The 19,113-nt window shown below is 26.9% G+C and overlaps 2 protein-coding genes across 2 annotated transcripts; one reads left to right on the top strand and one right to left on the bottom strand.

Annotated features, from left to right (window-relative positions):
* Positions 1 to 218: 218 nt before the first annotated feature.
* On the bottom strand, positions 219 to 12,787 carry LOC114128255 (mitochondrial assembly of ribosomal large subunit protein 1). The gene is made up of 3 exons (XM_027992731.2): positions 12,267 to 12,787; positions 3,237 to 3,497; positions 219 to 532 (listed from the first exon to the last, which is right to left on the bottom strand). Exons 1-3 carry the CDS (start codon positions 12,610 to 12,612, stop codon positions 339 to 341), a joined length of 801 nt encoding a protein of 266 aa, XP_027848532.2. The 5' UTR covers positions 12,613 to 12,787; the 3' UTR covers positions 219 to 338.
* Positions 12,788 to 12,926: 139 nt separating this feature from the next.
* LOC114128256 (GDP-fucose transporter 1) lies at positions 12,927 to 18,279 on the top strand. The gene is made up of 6 exons (XM_027992732.2): positions 12,927 to 13,465; positions 13,583 to 13,787; positions 14,580 to 14,718; positions 15,107 to 15,193; positions 16,414 to 16,700; positions 17,362 to 18,279. The coding sequence occupies exons 1-6, from the start codon at positions 13,404 to 13,406 to the stop codon at positions 17,566 to 17,568; spliced, it is 987 nt and encodes a 328-aa protein (XP_027848533.1). The 5' UTR covers positions 12,927 to 13,403; the 3' UTR covers positions 17,569 to 18,279.
* The last annotated feature ends 834 nt before the right edge of the window (positions 18,280 to 19,113 follow it).

Here is a 19,113-nt window from a genome sequence, read left to right as displayed (position 1 = left end):
AATCATACAATACCTACTACGATGAATTGTTGATTTTACAGTCAACCTAAACTTTGACACTGTGTGTTAGAATCTTAGAGACGAAGTAGCTGGCAAGTATACTAAGTAGACGTACAATTATTATTGACCGAAACCGTAAACACCTGTATATATTATACATTCGTTTTAAAACATTATATGATGTTCAGACTACATGGACGAAGATAAGCACTCACAAGTCAAATTTTTCGTTTTTAATTTTCACAATAAAAACAATAATTTCGGTTTTAAATTACATACAATAAAATAAAATATTCAAAAGGATATTTACAGTTGACTGAGTAAATTCATACAACGAATTAGTGGGGTTTTACATGTTCGAAATCAACTGGTTCTAAATTATCTAAACTAAACGAATGTTCATTCAATAAAGTGACCAATGAATCCACTGGCCTATTCAGGTGGGAGTCGAACTTTTCTCCAACGCTCCAAATTGTCTCCAGGTCAAAATTCTTCCGAGCGTCTTTCGTTAACAAATGTACAGCTATATTACCTGAAACGTTAACAATAAACATTATAAGAAAACACGATGTATAAAAGAATATGTAATTTATCAACAATACATTTCCAAGTAATGTCGAGTTAGTGTCATCGTAATTAAAATAACATTTAATTATACATGGTCTGTATTGTGAATGCTATAAATATTATTTTTTCAAAATACATTTTTGTTTTTTTAAATCAATGACTGATTTGAACTTTTCCAAGTTTGAGTCATCGACAGGGTAATACAATTAAAAACTAAAAAAAAAGTTAAGATTCATATATCCGATAAATGATTGTACTAGTTTTACTTCAATAGTTAAATTTGTTACATATATTATAATACTGTCAATAGCCACAAATCCACAATATCATACAATATTTTTAAACAAAAATAATAAATTAACTTTATTATTTATTTATTTTTTGCACTATTGTCCATTACATTACTTAAAATGTATGTCAAGAAATCCATCACTTGTTAGTATATATATAATACTAGTGTAATGCGGTGATGTCAATAATCGCCGTTAATTGACTGATTGACTGGACACTGTCATGAGAAATGAATACCAAGTTACAAATAAAATGAAATAATTTGTAGGTTAGAAATCTCAACGTCGCAACCACAGTCGATGAGGATTTTTATAATATAATATAGGTACGCGTCATAAATAGTATCGTATAATGATCGCGCGCACCATGGCTAAATAATTAAGTATATGCGAGCAGGTCAAAGCACATATACAGGGTGATTCATCAAATATACGATCATCCCACTTATTTTTTTAATAATGTAATAATTAAAAATCGGATTTTTAAAATATATTTAGAAACTTTGTTTTAAAATTTTTGAGATTTTTTGTACAATTTAAGGATTATTAGTTTGTGGATATACAAACTTATATAATTTATCAAATGAAAACTTCCTTTCGAGTAAAAAATTGTTTATCGAAATTTGAGTATGATACCTATAATGGATTTGGAAGATAAGAAGGCTACAATAATTTGAACATTAGCATTAATCTATCAAAATCTATGTATTTTTAAACTAAGTATAATAAAATAATATTAATACTACACCCAATATTACAACTATTTTATATTTTAGAAAAACCATATTTAAGGACTATTCTTCTTCATATTATGCACAATAACTAAAAAAATTATTTATTCGAAAATCGAATTAAGTACGTACAATAAAGTTTTCCCTATATACGTTAAATAATTTACAGTAAAAAAAAGAGGGGTTGTATTTGAAAATAGAAGTTAACATTGTCACAAAACACTCTTTAAATAGTACAAAGATCCCAAGAGTTTGAAAGTGTGGTTCTTGAGTTTATTTGAAAATTTCAAAAATCTGAATTTAAATCGATTAATTTTTAAAGAAAAACGGGGGTAAACGTGCTCGGTGAGTCACCCTGTATAGTACAGCACTGTCAGTTATAACGACCAGTTCATATAATATTATATTATATTATATATACACACGAGAATTGTATGGCTTTTTTTGTTTTTGTTTTGTTTTGTATCACAGTGCGCCGATCGGCTGTACGCCGTGTTGTTCATGGCGCGGCGCAGCGTCCGTTGATTTCTTCTCCAACAATGGAAGACCGTATATACATACCTGTAGACGCTGCGAGTCGTCATATTAAACAACGACGCGGGCGTGAAATCCGTCTATAAAATAATGGTCGCGCTGTCCCGCAGTAGTAATTTTTGGGTCACGACGATATTATAATATTATTATCATGCAGACGTGCAAGTATATATTGTTTATATACGTGAATTTATAATGCGTGCGTGTTTATATATTATTTTTATATTATTATAAAATAATGAAGAACAAATAAGTTCATATTATATACGGCTGTGTATTCGGGGGCGTCATTTCATCACGACCATAAGAAGAGGAAGTATGAGGACCAAATTCGTTGATTTGAAAAATTAATCACGGTTACACATTGATATTGCTATTATAGCAATAGGAATAATTTTTCTACAATATATAATGGATGTGACACTTACACACTATTGGTAATAAGTACGTCACCTTCACACTATAATACTATTATATAAAACAGTATATACCTACAGCTAATACACTAAGTCTAAACTAAGCAGCAAGCACCGCAATACAATAAATTAACACTATTTTAATAGGTTTTTAAGAATTATAAGAATTATAATTTAAGTGATGAACAACTATCCCATACAGTGTTATTATAAAATATAACGGTTTTTAATAATATAAATAAAAGTACTATTATAACTTATAAGTATTACTTATAATTAAATATTTATGATATACTTTTTTTATTTTATACATAAAATAAATTTTCATTGTAATGATTATTTATTATTATTTGATTTGAATTATTGATTAAGAAATTACAAATTTTTTATACAATTCTTATGGTGGGATATTTTCACGCTACCTTTACACCTTCTCAGATGACGTCCACGAATATATTACATTATAATATAATGATATAATAATTCTAAAATATTTAACTGATACGAATATCCAATTGTGACTTGTAGGTACTTATTTTATAGTTTAATTTAACTATTAATTAGTCAGTTTCATATTTTAAAGACAAAAAAAATATACATGAGACGTCGGCATTTTTTATCCGTCAATATCAAGATATTTGTCTACTGCGCATAAATAATAGTAATAATAACTTTATAATAGAAATTAAAAAGCTCACCTATGTCCAACGCAATCCAGTCGATAGGTTTTTTATTCACTAATCTAGGTATGCTGTCCGATGGTCTGCGCTTTTTCTTAAAAAGTTTGTGAACGAAATCGGCAATCGACTTTAAATGTTTTTGTGATTTGCCCGTCGCGATTACAATGTAGTCAACGTATCTCACATTGGCAGGGACAGTCACGACGAACATATCCGAGGCGTTGTTCTTATGGAGAACTTCGACTAAATGCTCCACTTCGAACACTCCGGATACGCCACCTGTAAATATTTTCGACACACGCATTTAAATAGTGAAATAAAATATTTGTATAAAAAAACAATCTAATTAATATAATCTCAAGTTTTAACATTAACAACGATATTACTTTCTATAATTATTGTTTATGATTTTATCCGTTGGTATGAGAAGTCACACGTCACTAATTTTTTCCACCAAAGTAGATGCCATATAAAACGCATGTGATTGACATATTATCCACGGTAAATGATGGATAACGACAAATACCAAGTGGAAAAGTTTACAATCTAAATACATTTTAGTACGTATTAAATTTAATTTGGGGTTTATTGTGACCTTTATACTTTGTTATTGTTTTTTTCGTCATCTAATAAACACAAAATGCCAAACAAAATCAATACAGTATTTTTAAACGACATTTATTTAGTACGAGTATGTATATACTGTGTTGTAAGTATAATATTATATCTAGGCATATAGGATCATAAAAACGGATATAAATACATACTTAACATAATAATACATGTGATAAACCACATATTCATCCTAAATAGGTATATGTTACAGCGAATATCCGCAATTGGTGAATGTTAACGTATTGATTAAACTTGTACTAATTGTAAACATTCACTAGTGAGTATAAACATTTATACACAACAATTTTTGTGATTTTTTGGTAATATCGAATTTGCTTTATTTAAATATAATCATGGAATAACGAGAACGTCAGTATATACGATTGATGTACGATTGATTTGCGCTATCGCAAATAGAATATTTTTTTTTTATATACATCAGAAATCAGCCTTCAATGTGCATAGAAAATTTAATACCAATCACAGATATATGCTTAGTCTAAGGCAGCGGTTCTCAACCTTTTTGTATTTGCGACCACCTATACAGTTTGAAAATTTTTAAGTACCACCTGACCATTTTTTTGCTTTTTTTTGGTTATTAATAATGTATACGTTTGTGATTTTTTATAAAGGGAGATTTTCTTCGCGTACCACCTATGAGCTTTCCACGTACCATTAATGGTCGCGTACCACAGGTTGAGAACCGCTGATCTAAGGGGATTAATACATTTTGTAAAATAAAATAAACATATAATATTTAAATGAATAATATATATAAATAATAATACTATCTAATAAGTAATAATAATAATTCATTGATTAAAATAAATATGTTGTATTTTATATAGATAACTATAAGGTAAATTATCTATATAGTCTATAGTAAATACTGGGTATTTTTATTTTCAACAACTTTTTCTGTACAAGTAAATACACAGACACATATTATTTTAAAATCAATAAATTCATCGTTCCACTCAGAAATCTTAAAGTAAAAATAAAATTACTAAAATCATTAGAGGAAAAATAGTTATTTTTTGTTTTAAAAGGTACCTAGTTTTATCAAAATTTATATTTAAAATACCTATAAAAATTAAAAATACAAAAATTACAAATGTGTTATAATTAGCTTAAATATAATGCGTAATTATATCATATGAGTATATAAATAAATATTTGATGAACATGTTATGAACTTACGATTTTTTTCTGAATTATAATAAAATAACGATTTTGCCAATCGTGTTACGTAAATATTGCAAGCTTCACGCAAATGCTCGTTAGTTATTCCCAATGCTTAAGAAAAATTCTAGGACTAGAGGAAGTTTCCTACTTTTAATCCCACAATGTACTACAAATTACAATTAAACAAATAGAAGACTTATAGATTCTGAACGAAGTAATAAATGTGTTGATTTTACAATGATATATTTTTTTGTTTTGTTTTGTTTTTGTACTTGTGTACAGCATAACTTGTCGAAGTAATCCTTCAATTTTAAACTTTAGGGGTATTTTCCCCGATTGCAAAGTCAATATTCTTGGTGCATTATAGAGGTCAATCGGAAAAACAAAAAAAAAAGTGACAAAAAAACAGGAATTATTTCGCAAAACCAGTTTTCGACAAAATCGACTTTTTATATAATTATAACTCAAATATTAATCACTGTAAATACTTGAAATTATTATCAAATGTTTATATTACCTTTATCTATATACAGTTATTTTGACTTTTTTGAGCTATTTATAGACAACTGAAATTTTCGATTTTTTTTTTTTTTTTGAAGTGTCAATAAAATTTTTTTGACCCAGTCAAAATACTTTGAAATTTAATACAAAGTTCTTCATAAGCTTTTCTTATAGTGATTAAAAAATTATAAGAATACACAGGCACAATTTTTATTTATTAGCATTTGAAGTTCAAATATTGACAAAAATTCGTCAAAATCATGAATATTTGCAAATTATTTTGTAAGTATAATTCATAAAAATGGTTGTATAAGTAGCTAAGAGTTGAATATTCAATACGAGATTTTCCCATAAGTTTAGCTTATAATAATTATAAAAGAACTTAAATTTTGATGTATTCAGGCCATTAAAACATGAACCACTTTTTTCACCAACCATTCGAAATTATATCCTAGGCAGATAAATCATCTTCGTTCAGAATCGTTTTCCGTACACAATGATACCTATCATTGGATTCAAATTTAACACTCCTATCATATATAATAATGATCCACACGGCACCTAATATACAGCAGAGCGGTATCCAATTACCCGTTTTTTTTTTTATAGTGCAATAAAAATAATTTGGGTGCCCAAAAAAAACTTGAATATTTAATAAAAGGTTTTTTATAAGCGTCATTATATGGGAAAAATGTTAAGTGTTTGAAAATTTAAAATTTTTACGAAATTGCGTAACGATAATGAATTATTCTTAAACGATTTTAAATATTTGTTATTATTCAAACATTATAAGTCGTCGATACTTGAAAATTTCACCAGATACTTATATTTGTATTTTCCTGACATGTGTATCATGCATGATTTAATTTTCAAAATATTTTGCTAATTTTAATACTATTTATAGGCATTTAAAATATTCGTTTATATTTATTTTTTTTTTATAAATATCGATAAAATATTTTTAACTGAATCAAAATACTTGAAAATTGAATACCAGATCCCTAATAAAGTCATAAGTTTATAAGTCATAAGTCTTGTATTGATTCAAAAAGTATAAGAATACATGGGCACAGTTTTTTTATTAGCGTTTGAATTTGAAGTTCAAATATTAACAAAAATTCGTCAAAATCACGAATAATTGGAAATTATTTTATAGTTACAATTTATAAAAAAATTTGTAAAAGTAGCTGAGAGTTGAAAATCGAATAAAAGATTTTTCATATGTTTGGCTTACAATAATTATAGAAAAACTTGAACGTTGGCCAATTAAAAAAATGTTATCCGTAGTTTAAATTTTTACGAAACCCAAAATTCACTCGTAAAATAACGATTTACAATCAAATAATTTTAGATTATCGTTATAGTTAAAAATTAATTGTCGTAGATACTTGAAACATACACCTACAGTTGTTTAAATTGGCATTTTTTGTACATGATTTAATTTTAGGGTATTCTGGTCATTAAAACATAAACCACTTTTTTCACCACCCAATTTAAAATATAATACATTTCATATATTATATTCTAGGCTGACAAATAATCTCCATTCAGAATCGTTTTTCGTATACAATTATTATACTTATCATTGGATTCAAATTTAACACTCATTTATATAATAGTAATCTACACGGCACCAAATGTACAGCAGAACGACACCCACTTGACTACACTTTTTTTAATTTATATTATCACTAAACTATTTGTTATAAATAACTCTTCGTCAAATAAATTAATTAATAATATAAATTTGTCATAAATATATAATTATGAAAACAACTTAAAGATGAAAACACTATTCGGTGTCACATATTATAAGCCTAGATTTCTGATAGTCCGATTTTTTCTAGAATCAGATGATTTTAACTGTTGCTCCAGTTTCTGGTTGAGCATGTTGAATACTTTTTTAGGCAGTCTGTTCTGCAGCACTTGGTATAGCAAGAACGGCTCTCTGCACAAAACCATCGCTTTGGCTAGGTGCTTGACGCTACGTGCAATGTCTCCACGACTCAAATAATCCTCGCCCATATTCACCTCCCGTGTGAAGATCATATCAATCTCACGTCTTACTAATTTTTTATTGTTGGTTGATTTGTCTTCCCAGTTTCTGATAGAATTAAAACCAAACAAGATGTAGTAGCTTAGAAAACACAGGCCCGCTACGCCAGATAAGACCGCTCCAATGGAGGTATTCGAAAGGGTCATTAACACGGCAAATGTCCAGCAGTGTTCGTCCAATACCAAACGCGACAAACTATAGAATGTCCTCGATGCAATGAGTAGTTTGTTTAGAAGTTGCCGTTAAGGTATTACTGACTTATAAAATTGCATGAAAATCAATTAATTCACAGCTTATTAAAAATAGAGTGTGCACGAGAAAAGTCATAAGTTTTTACAAAGTTGCTATACGAAACCTATCATCAACAAAAAAATGTAGCCAGCATCAGAAAACATATATAATACATTAGTTTATTAGTAAATAAGTACTGTTCTGCTGTATTGTAGGTGATGAGTAAGTCATTGTAATGAATGTGTTAAATTTGAATTCAATAATATATATTATTAATAATAAACGTACCTACCTACAGTATATAAATCAATACATTTTTCAGTGACTAGTATGTATTTTATATATATATATTAAACTATTAAATAAAACGTATGAGGAACTTCGTATTAAATTTTTAACCATTTAAATTCAATGAAAACATTTTTATCAACATTAATAATAATAAAAAAAATATTTAAATGCTTATAGGCATTTTTGAGCTTATAAGTTCAAAAAGATTCAAAATATGTCAAGTATTGATGGATAATCTTTTTAAACACAAAATTTATTTTGTACTTTAAAACTATAAACTAAATCAAATTTTCTATACAAAACCATTTTCAAAATTAATAATCAAAATATTCTTTCAATTAATTATTGTGTATACATATATTACACATAGGTACATAAAAATAACACATAGTTAACAAATCAATACATTTAGAATCTAAAATAAAATTTACTATAAAATGGACAAAAATTATAAAATCAGAACCAACCTATCTCTAATCTATTTTGTTTCAGTAAAAATCAATTGAAAAATTAATAAATAGTATAACAATTATGTACCTAAATATTATTTCAAGTAAAAAGTAAATTAAAATAAAATCATACAAACTTTTGACTCAATTTTTTACTATTACCTATAATATTCAAATCTATCTATTTATACTTACTTTTATTATATTATGTATAGTTATTATTTATTTATCATGCAATAATGTAATGTAAATGCACCATTTTTATTTTTTTTTATCTTTCTGATCCTAGGACAGTAGTTCTTAACCTTTTTCAAATAATGGAACATTTAACATTTTATAAGATTTTAATGGAATATGGCCATAAAATAAAATAATATTTAAATCAATATATTTGTAAATTTTATGGCAGACAAATAAAACACAAATAAAATAGGAATATTATATAAAATAATATAGGTAATTAAGTAGGTAAAATTCTAGGTGCTCCCGATAGGTATTGCATATTTCCATATTGTACAAAAAAAATTCTGTTTTTATTAAAGTGTTTTTGAAACATAATCCAAAGTGGTCCGTAGTCCTACTTAATCAGTCATCAGTAGTTCATGACTGTAAAAAGGTTGAGAACTGCTGCCCTAGATGTTCATACTTAAGTTTGATATTAGATCAAAAATTTCACTCAAATATTAAAGCAAAAAATATAAAATTAGATTTCCTGAACCCAAGTTGATAAATATGTTGCATATGGGACAGAGAAACAAAACAAAAAGTGTGCAATAATCCTTCAAAGTAAATTAAGTAGATAATGACTGAGAAATCTGTAAATTTAATAAAAAAAAAATAAAAAAAATTGTCATTATTCATTATTCATTATTAAACACTAATTATACAATACTTAAATCATGATTTTACAAGATATTTTGAAAAGTACATTGTAGTTTATATATTGTACCATTCCAGTATAAAATATTATAAGCAAAACTTTGTGTATGGAACATTATCAAAATAATATTTATTATAAGTTGTTAACAATACTCTGTATCAATAAGAATATCTTTACAGAATGATATTCAAACAGTTTTATTTCAATAGATATTTAATATTAATTGAGTACTGGTTTGGTTTGGAACTATTGTCTTCCCACTTACTTAATAGTATTTACCTAAATGATATTATTATAGAATACTTGATAAAAACTTTTATATTACCTATCCAATGTCATAACTAAATCAACTAAAGAGCTTGAGTGAAGTTTAAATTTGAAGACCTTTTTAACCATGAGTACTACTATACTATTAAAATCGACATACTAGTAACAGCAAGCGATCGCCGGTAACCATACCCATATAATTCATCATTTTTATCTTACAAAGATTCCATATAAGATATTTGCATTGAATAGAACCAATTTTATATTGTTGGTTTTAAAATCAGAGTTAAAGCAATTTTTTATTAATATTTTAATTTTAAATTGGGTTATAGTTATCTAAGCAACAATTATAAACTAAAATATTATTATTTTAACATATATCATAATCAGCTTACAAATACTAATAACAATAATGAATAAACCTCTAAGTACCTAGCCTTATGATGATATTATTACTTTAAATTGTATAATGAATCAATTTACTCTATTATTAAAATTTAAACCTAACAACATCAAATTAGTTCTTCTGAATTCAAATATGCTATATTGTACATTTGTTAGACAGTCACAGAGACAAATCATACAGATATAGTGTACCATTATATAATTTTCTTATTTTTCAATATAATTTGTAGATTAGAATTTTGGTAATCAATTTTCAAAATTTAAAGTAATGAAGTTACCCAATTTTCTAATGAAATTTAAAATAATAAATTTTTAAAATTCCATTAAAATATTCCAAATTTAATAAAAATTTTAAAAACTCAATGTGGTGATGTCAAGGCAGGCAATGCCAAAATTTAAATATAGGAATAATATGAAAAATACCAATATTTTATAAATTTTTGTTTCATTGTATCAAAAATTGTATGATACTATAGTTTATATAATTAAGTGGAAAGGGAATAAATTGTTTACCAGTGTAAGTAGAATAATAACCAAATACCAATCCAGTATTTATATGTTTAAAATGAGTTTTAAACTTGCAAAATGAAAAATTGTATTGTTAGGTTGTATGAAAATTAGTTCACTAAGATACATCAAATGTTTAGTGGTTATTCATGTAACTCTGCAAATAGATCTTAAAATATTATGTTAACTAGTGAATATCCCTAAAAAAATTAAATTACTTCATAAAAACTAGAATATCAGGTTAGTTCTAGTAATAGTATTAATAAATGTTGTTGTAATTATTTAAAATCTGTCACAATTCGTAAATACAAGTGTTTTATATTATAAATCATAAGCTATTTACTTACATACATATTAATTACAAATATTATTGTTAAAAATTGTTGACTGCTTTATAACTGATAATACGAAACACATCCCAAAAGTAAGAGTACTCAATTTTTGTATTTTTTTTTAAAAAAATGTATTTAAAAAAAAATTACTGGACGTTGTAGGTATACATATTAGTTATTTTACCACATAGTCACCTTCTTGTTCTATGTATTTATTTAGTAAGTCGTGGCACAAGCTTTTTGATGCCCTCTTCATAGAACTCTCCTGCCATCTCCTTCATCCACTTCAAGACCTCTTGTTTCACTTCCTCATCGGTTTGAAATTTTTTTCCACTCATGTTAGTCTTTAGGAAGGTGAGAAGATGAAAACCTGAAGACGTTAAATTAGAGGAATATGCAGGGTGGGTCCAAATGAGACTAGGTAGCGTTGGTCGTGTGTGGGCGAGCGTTGCCATACAACAAACATACTCCTTTTGCTAACATTCCCTTTCATTTGTTTTGAATTGCTCTTTTTAACTTTTCTAGGGTTTCACAGTATATGCTCCAGTAATTGTCTTTCCCTGAGGCAAAAAATCAATCAAAATTATCCCTTTTTTTTTCCAAAACATAGACCCTATGATTTTTTTGGCCGAAATTGAGGTTTTGAACTTTATGGCAGAAGGGGAACCAGTGTGCTGCCACTGAGATCACTGTCTTTTTGTCTCAGAGGTATAATGAGCCACCCATGTTTCATCACCAGTACAATGGAACTCAAAAAAAAGTTTTTCCTTCCGCAAAAAGGAACCTTATGACAGCGCACATTTCGCACTTGGCAGGATTTCTTATTGACATATTGCACAAGAACAAACACTACAAGGCAAGTTTTGGTAATGACGAGAATTGGCGGTACTTGTTGGATTCAAGAGACTCTGTACTACCACTTAGTGTTGCCAATTTTTGAAAAAATAATGCACACAGTCTGACTGCCAACCAGTACTATTACTTTGTGGATATGCCTTGTATTATAGGTAGCTATTATAATATTATAGTATTGTAATTTACTAGAAATACAATTTTTTTTTAAGTTGAACAAATGTATTAAAAAAGCTTTCTTAACTTGATTCTAAAAAAATTAAATATTTAGATAAATAATAACTTAAAATTTAATAATATTAACCCACATTATGGGTAAACTCATCAGGCATAAAACTGTAAAATAGCCAAAAAACTTTTAATTAGACAGTAATTAATTTAGCAGCTTAAAAATAATCAACAGCGTGACTAGGGCTCCCTAAAAGTGTAACATCCAAGAGTGGATTTATTAGGAAATTGCATTGGAATTTTACTCACGTGATAAATTGAAACCAGCGAACTGATCGATTTCTTCAAAATCTGAACGGATATCGTCGGCGGACAACTGCGAATCGAGAAGCGCGCGTTCTTCTTCCACATCCAAAATCACTGACGAGTCATCGTCTTTGAACACCTTGTAGTTTCTGGGCTTGATGAACCCGTCGTCTTCGTCGTCGTTGCCTTTGCCTCCATCGCGACCACCGCCAACGGTGCCGCTGTGGTCACCATAACTCCGTCGAATCACGGTGAGCCCACACGACGGCAGACGCGATTGCAATATTGAACATCGGCCGACCGCCATCAGGCTCCTGGACAATTGTCGACAAATTTTCAACGACAACATCGTCGAGTACTTTTTCACACCATTCGCACGAGATCCTCACCAGCGTTCCGTTGGGAAAAGTCTCTCGACGATGAAACTTAGAAGCCCGCTCGGAAATTTGGACTCGTCGAATACTTGAATTTCGTACTTTCAATTACAATATTGTGCGACGTTATCAAGACGGTTTAACTCGCGGTGTGCTCTCTGCCCGAACCGGTGATAATACTATCTTTGGAGGCAAACCACCATGGTTGTACACGGATAAATATTGTTTTTTTACGTCATGTATTCGTGGTATACCATGCTTATCACGAATATAAAACGTTTCTTATCTCTACCGGACGTTTTTATTCAAGTAATAATTATTGTATATGATTGTTATTCAATCACTGTTATTATCGATTAACGAATTGTGCGTTGGAATAATAATAACGATAAAAACATAATATTTTTCGTGTCCACGGACAGACATTTGACCAACACAAGCGTCTCGCGTGTACCCATTACAGTCGCAACCCGCGATTTCGATAGACGTAACTTTTCGTATTTTGTTAAGTTATTTGATGTTTAAATTTTAGTATACGTACATTACCGTGATTTAGGTATTCAGTCAGACACGTATGTTTTTTTTGTGCAAATAGAAAAGAATAAAAAATAAATTGTAACGACTAACGATGTAACTAAACAGTTTAAATCGTTGTGTGTCGTTTACCAAAAGTGTACGCGACGCGGAACGAATACCCCATACCTCCTCAAGTATACTAACTAGTTACCATCCACATATTTGTCAAATAAAATCGTTATATTTTGAGATGAAGCTCGATACTTTATCGTGGAAATATATCCGAATATTTTTTGTTGTCGTTATTTATTGGTAAGTGGTTTAGCGGTTACAATACATTTACAGTCTTATTGATTTTTAAATATTTTCTAACTTTATTCTACTAATCCTACCTATATTGTGTCTGAATGTTTGCTTGATATTTTACAGGGTGGTATCTATTCTTACAGTATTTGTAAATAAGACTTTACTGAGTATTGACCATCTAGATGTGGATGCTCCTATATTCATTGCGTGGTTCCAGTGTTTGGTTTCAGCTATAATTTGTTTCATTTTAAGTAATTTGTCTAAGACATTTCCACAAGTAGTTCAGTTTCCTGAAGGAAATCCATTTAATGCAGTAACTGTTAGAAATGTAAGTTATTTAAGTTATACTGATGAAGTATTAATGTAAAAAAAAATTAAACTTAGATGACATATTGTTATATTATGGTGTATTGATTGGACCAGTAATTTTTTTTATGAATAATATTTTAACATCATACTTGTTGTACTTAGTGCAGATCTAAATCCATAATAATTAAAGGTTTTCATAAATATAGTGTTATTGTTATACCTAAAATATCATAGTCTTGTTCTACATTTTTACTTTTTCTTAGTTTTTAACAGCCGTCAACCTGCTTTACCATCCCTTCATACAACAAATTCTCTCTACTATTCAGTGCCATAAAAACTGGGTGTGCAAAGTGTACACAGCACACGGGCCACAGGCCTCATACTATATTGTAGGGCCTCAAAAAGATTATAATATGGCCACACAGGCCTCGAGTAGTCTAGTTACAGCACTGCTACGATTTCTTTTTTATGTTCCATCTTCTATGAAATACATTTTAATTTGTATTTTTAGATTCAAAAGTACTTCAATCCCCCTAAACCTGTAGGTAACTTAATTTTTATTATTAGAATTTAATAAATCCCATCTTAAAACAAATCTACCAAAAGATGATTTTATTTGCACTTATGTATAAAATCAATATATTTTTTAATTGTTTCTATCATAACTAAATACTAAGTATGGTTAACCTTAAAATAATGTTATATATACTGCGTGTTATTATACGTAAGTAATTTTTTTAAATTTATCATTTATTTAAATTGTATTATGTATATTTAAATATTCAAATATATGTCTTACTTTATATTTTAGGTATTGCCATTATCAATGTTATATATTGCAATGATATCTACAAATAATTATTGTCTAAAATTTGTTGATGTCACTTTTTATTATGTTGGTCGATCACTTACAACAGTATTCAACGTCATACTTTCCTACTTAATATTAGGTAACTATATATTTTTTTTTTTTAGTATAGTAGGGATCATAATATAGTACCATATTTATTATAGTTGCCATGTGTGGTGTATAATGTTTTTTGTATATTATTAATCTGGTGTTACCAGATTCGTGATATCTTCATCTATTCAAGATAAAAAAAAATATTGTATGTGGGTTGGACCACAATATATTACATCATATATTTTGAAATAATAAAATTTAAATATGATCATAAAGAACTAGATATTTTATTTAATATTAATCATGTATTATCTAGTATAATTCATCAGTTTATTGCTAAGTTAAATGGTATAACTTTTTAATAGTTTTAATAGTGTTAATTTGTTTTTAATTATTAATTATTTTATTTTATAAAGTAATTTTTTGATTTTTAGGTCAAACTACTTCAATGAGCTGTCTCATTTGTTGTTTTGCTGTAGTGTGTGGATTTTTTTTGGGAGTAGATCAAGAAAATCTTTCAGGTATTATTATTAAATATTTTAATTATTGGCAAATTATTATGGTATATCATTGAATTTATTTATATTTCTTTAATGTTATTTAGGATTGATACAATCAAAGTAAGATTTTTATTATGTTTTAAAAATATAAATAATTTGAGACCAATAATAATAATTTAAACTAAAAAGTAATTATTTACAAAACCAAATGGTGTCTAATTTTTATAATTTACAGACTTTAATAAATAAATAACTATGCAATACAATACAACTAATTGCGTGTGTAGTCTACCTGGAACATTAGTATATGCTCACACAGTCGCACGGTGTTTTATACATATATATTTTTTTTAAGAGGATGCTATATCTGCATGTGTTATCTTTGTTTTACAAGTACATAACATAGCAAAATTACTCTTAGCAGATCATGTTTAACTCAGTTAGTTTGAAATTAGAGTGAATCGACTTATTGTGAAACTTGAAGATAAGAACATTATCTATGTTCGTATGTTGGTTTTTTACGATTATTCAGTTTTTAAATGAGTAATGAGCATATTTAATGTACGCTATATTATGAACGCATAACTTGTTAAAATTGAACAATTATAAAAACTAACATACAAACACCTTCAAGCTTCATAATAAGTTGATTCACTCTAATTTTTAAACATGATATCCTGAGCGTAAATATGCTATGTTATGTACTTGTAAGATGGAGACAACACATGTGGTTTGGCGTCTTCTTAAGAATATTAATTTAAGTACGCCTATTTATTTTTCACGTTATTTTATATTTTTTAATGTGCCATTTGGAATTACAAATTTTATTTTCTGCTCATAGTAGTAATAATATTTATATAACAAATAGAACAACTTATTTAATACATTTTAAAATTAAAAATAAAATTTGTATATTAATTTAAACATATTTTTCATAGCTATCATAATAGTTGATGAAATACATAATTTAGTACATGCATATTATATAATATTTACATAATTCTGTATTAAGTTGATACCTACTCTGTAAGCAAAGCTTGTGGCGGGAGTAGGGAGTATTTTACGTAATTATTTACATTTAAACACAATTAATAAGTAGATAATATAATGTATTGAATCAATTTTTATTATTTAAATAATTCAAGAAATAAATAAAGTGATCTATTATTTCTATTTAATAACATAATAGAAATTATAATACTTTTATTATGATTGATTTATTCTTGTTATATATTTTACAGGTTCATTTTCATTGGTTGGAACATTATTTGGAGTTATAAGTTCATTTTCTTTAGCATATTACTCTATTCAAATCAAAAAAGTTCTGCCTCTTGTGAATAACCAAATCTGGCTACTTTCTTATTTTAATAATGTATATGCTACCATATTATTCATTCCACTTTTAGCGTTTGAAGCTAAAGAATTGAGTAATTATAGTAAATTGACTGAATATAAGTTTTTAATCTTAATGATAATTGGTGGTGTTTGTGGACTTTCAATTGGTTATGTAACAGTACTCCAAGTACAAGTAAGTACATTATATGATTAATGATAAAGCTATAAAACCATATTTAAAATAAATAAACAAAAATATTTATATGTTCTTTGTGAATTATATAAGTATTCATGTTTACATGTATGAGAGAAAATCAAGACTTCCTTTTTGTTGTCGCGAATAGAATTAATAACAAACAATACATACAAAATATAATAAATAATACTTACAGGATACATCGTAAAAAAAAATTTGTTATTTAATTGCAACACTGAGTTATATGCATTAAAAATAAGGTGCGGACGACTTCAATTAACATTATTTGCCGTGAATATGTTTAGCTATAATTTGTATATAATATTGCATTTTGAAGAAAAATGTAATACAGTTAAATCACTTAGTTACCAATAAGTACTATAATAGAGAATTTTATATATATTATATATAGATAATACAATAGTTTAATTTATCTTATACCTTTTACATAAATGCTTTTTTATAACCCAGCAGTTTATGGAATAATAATAACCATTGCAATAGCTTCCATAGTATTTTATTTTATGTATAAAGATCACCTTATTAGTTATTAACTTATTTCTTAATAAGTTTAAATAAATTATATTTTAATTATTATTATATAATAGAAATAAGATGTTTATGTTCATATAACCGTTAAATTTTTATTTAATTTCAGGTCACGTCACCATTAACTCATAATATATCTGGTACAGCAAAATCATGTTTTCAAACAATATTAGCTTCATTCTGGTATAATCAATGGAAGTCTTCTGTATGGTGGTTTTCAAATGTGATTGTATTGGGAGGAAGTGCCGCTTATACTATTGTAAAGAATAGAGAAATGGAAAAAAAATACCGGCCAACAGCGTACAGTCGTTGTTAGTTTTATTTATTTTATTATTATTTTATATGAGTTAAGCTTTGACCAGTTTTTTTATATATAAATTATATTATTTCCTTATTTTTTTACTCTTAACAGGACGCTACACCTGTATGTATTGTCTCTGCCTTACAAATGTAAAATATAGCAAAATCTGTTTTGCACGGGAAAAAATGAGAAGGTTAAAGAATAACTAAGAAACAATATTTTCAACACATATAAAGAAGAATTTTAAGTGTAAAACGTCTTTTCTATTTTTTTGATATTACTTATACAAAAAAAGTTATTCAATTTTAAAAACCCCCAAAAAAATCAATTTTAAAACAATAATAATTTTTTTAGCATAAGTGATATTGAAAAAATAAAAACGACATTTCATAGTTTAAGTTCTTTATTTGTGGTGAAAATTTTGTTTCTTAATTATGACTGTAGTCTTCTCGGTTCTTTCCCGTGCAAAACAGTTTTTACCATGTTTTACATTTGTAAGACGAAGACAACACATATGGGTGTAACGTCCTCTTAATACCCTATGTAAGGGGTCAACTACCTGCAAGATCTAAACCAATCTTGTTTAACCTTTGTAATGATCTTTTTTTTTTATACATTTAAAAATAAACTAAAACAATGGCAAGAACATTGTGCTTTTTATGTTTGTTGATGTGAAACCAGTATTTTATTTTTTTAGTTTTCAATATAACTGTGCATTTTCTTTATTGTTGTGTGTACAATCTATATATAATGTTAACTCCACAATCTGTTGTTTGTATTAATATATTGAACTATCATTACAATTTATTTTTCTCTAAATAAATTCCTGGTATATTTCAAATTACAAAATTTGTAATTAAAAATCATAGCTAGGAATTATGATATCATAAATAATACCCATTAATACTTATGAATTGCAAATTTATTGAATTTAATTATTAAAATGAATGTTTTTAAATGTTAATTAAAAATTATCAACTGTAATACTTGTTTATTGTTAGACAATTTAAGTGAGTCATATATATTTTTTATTATTTTTCTAATTTATAACTGATGCTGGAAAATAAAAACAGATATAAAATGAATAAAAAAGAAACAAACAAACACTTTTTTCATTTTCTAAAATAATTTAAATAAGTTTTGATTATTTGAAAGGTATTTTTGTAATTATTGAATTGTTTATGAATGTAGGTCATATAAAATATTTTTTAAATTAAAAGCATCTTCAGTTTTTAAAAATATTATGACAACTGAAAACTATTAACATATTAACACTGGCCATATTAATATTAATATACATGTATAAATATTATATTGTATTTATGATACATAAATTGTTGTTGAAATGGATATCTGTTAAAATCTCTTAGTAGAAAAAGGAAGCACTTTGTAGTAAAACAGTGTTATACCCATTAAAACTTGGATAAAATAACATAGGTACAAATAAATAATTTTTACTTTTAAATTTGAAAAATCATAAAAAAAATTATAATTAAATACCTAAGGCTTAAAATAGTTAAAAAAAATCATAATTAGTTGTTCTTATTAAAATTAAAAAAT

The sequence above is a fragment of the Aphis gossypii genome, chromosome X (genome assembly GCF_020184175.1).
Source record: "Aphis gossypii isolate Hap1 chromosome X, ASM2018417v2, whole genome shotgun sequence".
Lineage (NCBI taxonomy): Eukaryota > Metazoa > Arthropoda > Insecta > Hemiptera > Aphididae > Aphis > Aphis gossypii.
This window is presented reverse-complemented; position numbering and strand designations above follow the sequence as displayed.

Coding starts and splice junctions, on each gene's coding strand:
- LOC114128255 (XM_027992731.2), bottom strand. CDS start 12,612: ATGTTGTCGTTGAAAATTTGTCGACAATTGTCCAGGAGCCTGATGGCG. Junction 3,498..12,266: donor CGCTGGTTTCAATTTATCAC/GTGAGTAAAATT, acceptor AAATATTTACAG/GTGGCGTATCCGGAGTGTTC. Junction 533..3,236: donor CTGGATTGCGTTGGACATAG/GTGAGCTTTTTA, acceptor TTAACGTTTCAG/GTAATATAGCTGTACATTTG.
- LOC114128256 (XM_027992732.2), top strand. CDS start 13,404: ATGAAGCTCGATACTTTATCGTGGAAATATATCCGAATATTTTTTGTT. Junction 13,788..14,579: donor ATGCAGTAACTGTTAGAAAT/GTAAGTTATTTA, acceptor TTTATATTTTAG/GTATTGCCATTATCAATGTT. Junction 15,194..16,413: donor AGATCAAGAAAATCTTTCAG/GTATTATTATTA, acceptor TATATTTTACAG/GTTCATTTTCATTGGTTGGA.